Source organism: Gambusia affinis, linkage group LG05 (genome assembly GCF_019740435.1).
Source record: "Gambusia affinis linkage group LG05, SWU_Gaff_1.0, whole genome shotgun sequence".
NCBI classification, from domain to species: Eukaryota; Metazoa; Chordata; class Actinopteri; order Cyprinodontiformes; family Poeciliidae; genus Gambusia; species Gambusia affinis.
Window position 1 is genome coordinate 17,961,730 of NC_057872.1, and position 8,106 is coordinate 17,969,835.

At 37.6% G+C, this 8,106-nt stretch overlaps 1 protein-coding gene across 1 annotated transcript; it reads left to right on the top strand.

The window, feature by feature from the left end:
- Positions 1 to 711: 711 nt before the first annotated feature.
- Positions 712 to 7,881, top strand: dap3 (death associated protein 3). Its single transcript, XM_044116799.1, has 13 exons — positions 712 to 949; positions 1,093 to 1,134; positions 1,258 to 1,371; positions 2,900 to 3,001; positions 3,078 to 3,186; positions 3,294 to 3,386; positions 3,470 to 3,600; positions 4,482 to 4,562; positions 5,191 to 5,355; positions 5,448 to 5,507; positions 5,585 to 5,674; positions 7,324 to 7,441; positions 7,529 to 7,881. Exons 2-13 carry the CDS (start codon positions 1,096 to 1,098, stop codon positions 7,612 to 7,614), a joined length of 1,188 nt encoding a protein of 395 aa, XP_043972734.1. The 5' UTR covers positions 712 to 949; positions 1,093 to 1,095; the 3' UTR covers positions 7,615 to 7,881.
- The last annotated feature ends 225 nt before the right edge of the window (positions 7,882 to 8,106 follow it).

The window sequence follows — 8,106 nt, forward strand, 5'->3', positions numbered from 1 at the left end:
TTCCCAGTAGACATCTTGATGATCCCCAAAAGTAAAACTTTTAGTAATTATAGCTAATGTAAAACTAATGCTTTATTTTACAATAAAGAATATCATATACTGTTAGACATGGTTGTAGCAGTGTAAGGGTCTGTTAAAGACCTACTGCAATTGATTAACCAATTTATTCTTTTAGACAATGAACGGATTGTTCGACATTTTCTGCTTTGCAGATGAAAATCCTGAACATAAATCATAAATCAGCTTGTGATCTTAGGTCAAGTACACTTGTGGTATTCAGAAGGACAAAAATCTACAGAACATTCAAAAGTGTTGGAAAGAATGGCCTAGTCAAAGTCTGTATTGAAATCTGGCCCAATTTAAAGCAACCCTTTAAGTTGGGCCAAATCCCCCCACAGAGTGGACAGAGAGGTTTGATAGTCAGTTATCAGAAAGACTTAATTTCAATTGTTATCAAGTCATCAATGAACTTGGTATCAAAAATTGGTAATGAACAAAACTACAGTCAAAACATTTAATACAACCAAAGAAGATTAATAAGATGCACACAAAGAAAACACGCTGGTGCAAAGAAACAAAATAAAGTAACTTAAAGTATATGAAAAACATGACAGCTCAAGACAGCTTTAAACTCTGTTCGAGATATGTGTAACAACGTTTAGAAACAAAATGTGCTAAAGTCCAAAAAACTCAATTTCCCATCTTTGAGGAGACGCTTGTGTGATATGATTGGCTAATGACTGTGCTACGTCACGTCCTGGCGTTCATGATGGCGTTGTCCATGACAGATCTGGCACATTGACTTCTAGCGAGCTATGTGGAGTTTTTCTTCCCTTCGTCCTCGTCTCCGGGTCGTTTTGTTGGTAGATGAAGTCAGCAGATAAACTCCCAGCGTAAATATCTGTGGAAGTGAATCGCTAGTGAGTAACTTCAGAGGCCTCACAGCTCGGTAAGTGTTGCCTTCACGGCGCTGCTGCTGCTGCTAGCTGTTAGCTACGTGTTTATGCAAAGGTTACATGACTCGACTGATACCTTTAAATGCTTTAAAGCTTTAAAATATAAAAGTAGCAACTTTTCCTTGGCGTGTTTCAGATCATGTCCCTTCACAGACTGGCCTTCAGGCTGCGGCCAACGGTGAGAGTAATATTTATGGGTTACTAACTGAGATGCAACTCATTCCCCATGTTTTAAAACCACATTTGAGGTGTTAAACTAAGAGGTAAAGATATTTTACTGTATTTTGCTGCTGTGTTGCAGGTGATACAAGTCAGGAGTCTTCATAGCAGTGGATATGTCCAGCAGCAGGAAGCTGTGGCTGTGGAGCCAGAACCAGAGTCTGTATCAGTCTTCAGGACACATGAAAAAGACCCAGTAAGATGCTTTTTAATAATTTTCTATGAGAATCAGGTGGTTCGGTTAAGAATCCAAATTTCCATTTAAAGGCATTCAAAAGGCTTAAGGGCATATGCTCATGTTTCTTCTAAACAGATCCACTCGCTCCTTTATTTATATATTTAAGGTTAATAGACTGTATATGTTTTTATGTTCTTCAGCGTTTGTAAACTGATGCAAATTGAAAGCACAAATTTCATCTTTTCTGTTTTTAAGTGTGCAATTGTCTGTACTTTTTAAGTAATAGGATGAAGTCACCACTGATTGTGCCACTAAAAAAGCCGATATATAAAATAGTTGAAACACTAGAACTTGAGATTATGTTTTTATTTCAGATAATCACTCATATTCACCAAAGCATTTTATCTATTTGTAGTCTGTTTTTAAGATTTCTCACAATCACCGTTCCTTTAAACACGAAGGACTGTTGTTATGCAATACTTTGTGCATATTCATAAATATGTATATACAGTTAGATTTATGTGTAACTTTATTTACATTCAACCAAGAAGTTTAATTCTGACTGATAAGGAGGCACGCGCCTCTCAAAAAATAAAGCAATGTAAAATAAGTGTCAATTTTGAAAAAAAAAAGTAATTTTTTCAAAATGCTTTATTTACATTTGGCTTGTAAATAAAACATACATTTGTCAGAAGGTTTTGCTACCCATCTCAACGACGATTGGGAATAAAAATTGTCATTAAACGTTACAGCAATCAAAAAGATTTTCTCATTGCTGAGCAGCTTTTTGCATGTTTCCTCTGTTACTGTGATTATTTTTATGCTTGGTGATAAACCAAGTGCTGTTTAGTTTTTACAATTGGTGTATAAATAAATACATATAAAAAGTAGACATTGTTAAAATGAGATGGTCTGAGGTTATTACAAACCCTGAAGTTGCTATGAACGTTTCCCATTGCATCTGTAATAAAATAATTTCAGAGAGAACATTTTTATAGTAATAACTAAATTGGTGACAACTAGTGTTTAAGTTAACATAAAACCAGTTTTCACTTTTTAATCACCTTCTGTTACACTCGCCTCTATGAAAAGATAAATGCATATTATTTTTTTCTACGCTTATTTATTTTAGTATCTTCTTTTATAAAACTTGTGGCTTGAAATGACAAGTGCATTTAGAAATCAAATTTAAAATAAAGCTCTTTTGTGATCAGTTTAATTTTGTTTAAAGAACTCTGTTCCTGTCCCAGTTTATCATTTTGTCCATTCAAAACCCCAAACCTTTACATGAGTGGCCTTGGATTAATTTCCTTTTTTCAACTTGTTCTTGTTCCTTTTATTGACAGATTCTACTTACTTATGTTGAAATGTTTGTAATAAACCAATAGTAGTTTGTCGTACCGGTGTAACAGAGTAATTTTTTTATCTGATATGTTTGAGATTTGTATTTTTAATGTGGATTTTTGAAGTTTTGCACTTTGTTATGAAAGATGTCCAGATGTGATTATTCTGAGTGACCCATCTCTGTCCCTCGCTGACCCTCCAGGCTTGCCACTCAGACAAACATGTGGGACAGTTCTACACCCTGTCTTCTGCGCATGTCCGGCCTCTGTTTCCTGACAGCTTCCCTTGGCGTTATCAGCAACAGGCAAGTTCTTCTCTGAAGCTTTAATCGACGACCTCTGCAGTCAACCTGGTTATAAACCGCGCTGTATCATTTCTAGATGAAGACGTTCAATGAGACCTGCATCATGGTGCGGCAGCCGGCCTTGGAGGTCATCTCTTACCTTAAAAAAGCCGACTACAGCCAGCCCGCCCTGAGATACGTATTCTGTATCCTTCAAAGCACTAACCCGCACCGACTGCAGAGATAAACAAAAGTTCTTTTGCCTCTTGAGCCTGAATAAAACGTCTGTTGTCGTCCTTATCTGGGGGCTCAGACGGGGTTAAGGGGACTGGGAAAACAATGTCTCTTTGTCACACGGTCCACTTCTGCTACACACAGGGATGGCTGGTGCTTCACGTCCCTGATGGTAAGACGAACACAAACCCCACAAGTGTTTATCTGAAAACCAGAGAGAGTAAAACTCTTCTCCTTCTCCTCTTCCTCATACAGCCCACCTGTGGGTGAAGAACTGTAAGGAGCTGCTGCCATCGTCCTATAAGTCGTCTCGATTTGATCAACCGCTAGAAGCCACCACTTGGCTACGCAACTTCAAAATCACCAACGAACATTTTCTTCCAAGGGTAACATTAAAACTTACTCATTAACCTTGATGGTAGAGTTATGAAATCAAGAGACAAAGGCTGGAACTAGACCCTATTTTTTCCCATTATTAGGAATTTTGTTTTGTAAGCTGGAAACACATGCTAAAGAGTGGATAATATTTTAGTTTAAAAAAAGCCATTCTTTTTGTCTTATTTATGTTAAGTTGCAAAATTAAAAAGAAAATTAACAGTTTATATGCCAAAGTATTCATTGGAGTCTAACATACAAGCTCTAGTTGCTTTCCAATAAAACTTGCTGATCTCACTCAGAACTGACATATTCACAACAAACACAGTTAACTTTTCACAGTTGTTCATGTAACCCAAAGTTATTTTTTCCCCACTTAGTAAAACAAACTTAGTAAAACAAATGTGTTTTATTGAGATCTTGTACTGAAAACTGTGGTGGCGAATTGTATTCAGCTCCCTCTTTAATTCAGTGTTCCTAAATAAAGCCCATTACCATCAAGTCCTCTCTGAGTGTGTAATTTAACTTCAGTAAATCCAGATGTTCTGTGAGGGCCTCACTGAACATGCAGATGTTCTGTGAGGCATTGGTCATTGGTGACCGATCAGCGTCATGGAACAAAGCTGTTATATAGTTTCAATTATTTGCTGCTATGTGTTGGTGTATCAGTAAAATCCCCACAAAATGTGTAAAGATTCACATTTGTAAAATGAAAATATGATTAATCCTAGGAGATCCCTATAGTCTTGGACAGGGCTTTCAGAATGTGTTGCAGAGATTTCTGTAGAGGGTGTTTAGTCTTAATATGAAGCAAAAATTTAAAGAGACACATTTACATCTCAAAGTTTATGTTAAAAAAAATTCATATGTTTGCAACTTTTTTTGTTCTCAGATAAAACTAAAGGAGCGGTATGTGTGGACGAAGAGGGAGTCCACCGAGGCGGGAAGTTCACTTGGAGAGCTGGTGGATCAGGTCAGTCCTTTAAAGCGTCTTTATCTTCCTCTAATTCCGGTGTTTTTCATTAACAATGCGTCCTCTCTCTCTTTCCCTCTCTCATGATCTCTGCTTTATTTCCACTCGAGTTAACTCTCCTTCAGGAGTCTTTAAAGTTTCATCTCTCAACCTCCACCGGTGATCAATAGCCAATGAGCCAAGCAGGGTGATGGATCAGCACAATGTTGTTGTACCACACGCATTGATGAGGACAGAAAGGGGCCGAGGATTTATGTGCAGCTGCAAAATCCTCACTTTTTGTCTGTCACATTTCAGTTTAGGGATATTCATTGCATCCATCAGGCTCTGACTTGTCAGTGTTGTTGTTTCTGGATGCTAACATGATTAAAGAAAATACTGCATCCCTCTGCTGCATTATTTGATTATATTTTCTATTAATCTGTCACATACTTCCTGGTTTTTTTTTTTGTTTTTGTTTTTTTGTTCCTTTTATCTGATAAAGACTTGAGGCTTAAAATGGATTGCGTTGTGTATAAAATCCCCCCTAAGGCCAATCTGCTCTTTATCATAATGTGGTCTTTTTAATATTTTTCCACTCTTTTCACAGCATTGCATTTTTCATCTGAGCCCATTTGCTTTGCTACAGGGCATATCGCGAGTAAAGAGCAGCAGCGACGTGGTGGGAGCGGTGATGAAGGAGCTCAGGCTGCAAAGCGGCCAACCGGGATCGGACTTCCGCCTGGCCGTGGCTGTGGACGGCGTGAACGCCCTGTGGGGAAGATCCACCATCAAGAAAGAGGATAAGACCACTGTAAGACAAAACTCATCCATCATGCTGCGTCATCTGTTGGTTTTTTTCCCCCACAAACAGGAAGTCTTATGTGTCCTTCTAATTTTCCTCAGGTGGATCCAGAGGAGCTCACTTTGGTTTATAACCTGCGAAAGCTGATGAAGAACGACTGGGTGAGAGGGATGCAACAGTTAAAGCCTCAAAATGCCGTTTCAGAAACCTGTTGTTGACGTTTACCGTCTTGTCTCAGAGCGGCGGCGCCATCGTTACCACTCTGTCTCAGACGGGCTCTCTCTACTGTCCAAAATCCGCCTATTTGCCTCAAGATCTTCTCGGAGAGGTAAGAGAATATTCTGTTTCATCTTAATGTTTGATCAGCTGCTCCCCAGAGAGCTGCAGATGATTCAGCTCGGCTGCTCAGTTTAGGCTAATGTACATCAAAAAAAGACGTCTTAAGTGGGTAAAGACGCAGCAATCATAGCATCAAGGAAACTACATCATTTAGTGACAAACCTCATCCATATGGGGTCTTTAAAAGATAAAAAAAATTCTTAGAGTAGTCTCAGTTTCCAGAGTTGTTCAGTGTTTAGTTAAATTTACTGCCTTGCCGTAGTCATAACCCGTGACTCATTCCATATTTTGCCATTGTTCCACCTTTTTTAAAATATGCTTTGAGTTTTCCTGTGCTAGACCAGCCAACGTAGAGCCTAACTGAAGTGTAAGAAAATTGAGAAATTGTTTCTAAAAGTTTTTACTTGCAGAAATTTGAAAAGTGTGCCATACACCCATTCCCTTTCAGTCAATACCTTACACACAAACATCTTTTGCTAATGTTACAACCGCAAGTCGAGTGTACTATGTTAATCTCAGCTTTCCACATCTAAGCACTTTTTGTCAATTCCTTGCAAAAAAAATTTAAGTTCTATTAGACTGAATGGAAAGCATCTTGGTGCTTCAATCTTCAAGTCTTGACAAAGATTCTAGATTTGATTTAACGCTGAACTTTTTAAAACATGAATATGCTTTGAATCAAGGTTTACCAGTGTAGCTCAGGCTGTATGTTTATGGTTGTTTCCCTCCTGAAAAGGGAACATCTGCCTCAGTTTGCACTCTTCTGGAACCTATGACTATAATTGTGTTGTGTGCATTTAAAACCTCCCAGGAGTACATTAAAGTTTGTTGAGTTCCCCTGGTTCGGATGTAAATATTTATGCTTATTAAAGATTGTCTCTAGACTGCTCTCAGTTTTAAACAGCCCCTATGCAGATATATGTCCGTTATAATGTACTTCTCTTAATATTACATTTATTCTTAGAGTATCATATTCTGTTTGGCAGGAAACTGCCTGTTGAACTGTTTAACTTGCTGTTTTTGTAAAGAAAATAGCTTTTTACTTTCTTGTAGTACTGCATAGAGGTTGTATTTCCATTGATAAAGGGAGGAAAGCAAATAATGACTCGCATTAGTCTTTTTGACACTGCAGCACTTTACCATGTGACTTCATTAAGTCATTTTGAACTAATTACTAGTATATTTGTTGTGCGACTGCACACCAGGAAATCAGTTCATCCGTGGACTGATAAATCCCTCTTCTTATGCCGACAGGCATAAATTACAAGATTTAAAGTGCGATCACGTAACCAACCTAATGGAAAACATTTGCATTATATGAATATAATATTTATTATTTACTTCACCCTTGACTGTGTGGGCTTGACTTTAGCTTTTTTTTTCATCACATTAATGCATATTTGAAAACATTTATCATTCACTTCGTTCCTCTTCCCTCCTGAAGTGCCTGAAGCAGTCGTCATGGTTTCTGACTTTACTTTTTACATGTAAATTTATTGAAAAAATTAGACTGAATTTGTGACCTTAGTGCATACTTTAGGATAATAATTAAAACTACGGCTTTAAATGTGTCACACACCCGTAGACAACCTATTTTTCATTTGGTTCCTTAACTTCCTGTCGGTGTCGTCCTCATAGAGAGGCTTTGACAGCATGGATCCATTCATCCCCGTATCGGTGCCCAACTACAGTGAGAAAGAGTTTGAGAGCTGTTACCTTTACTACATGGACCGGAACTGGCTGCAGCACCCACAGAGTGAGTTATGATCCTGTCACTCTGCAGTTGTGCGATTAAAAGTGAAACGTAACCAAAGTTTTTTGACCATGTTTGCTTTCCCATCAGGCCGAACAGAAGAAGGGAAGAAAGAACTCATCTTTTTGTGTAACATGAATCCATCCATGTTCGAAAGACTTTGTGGCTACTTGTGAAGTCACAGAAACATTTCATCACAACAACGCCACTGCATAAGAAACTTACAAACATATATCTCTGTGGTGTGTATCATGCTGTAAATTATACTACTTTGTTGCTTTCATAATAAAACATTACCAAAAAAACTGTTTGTTTTTTTATCTTTCAGAATATTACTAACAATTTTACAGTGTGGAAGAACTTGGGTCAAGGTCTTGTTTGTCACAAAGTTACATCATCCATGTTTAACACTACTGGAAATTAAATATTTGAATGTTAAATTATTTTTCTGGTTAAGTTTGTTTTTTGTGTGTGTGTTAGATTTCATTGCTACATGCAAAAAACACAGTCATCAAAAATCATTTGTCCCCTTACCAATTTCTGGTTTTTACATTCTTATTACACTTGTGTGTTACAGATCAAAGACATTTTAAAATCATCCAAAGATGACGAAAGTAAATGCATAATATAAAGTTTTCAAGATCAGTTATCCAGAGAAACTTGGGTCT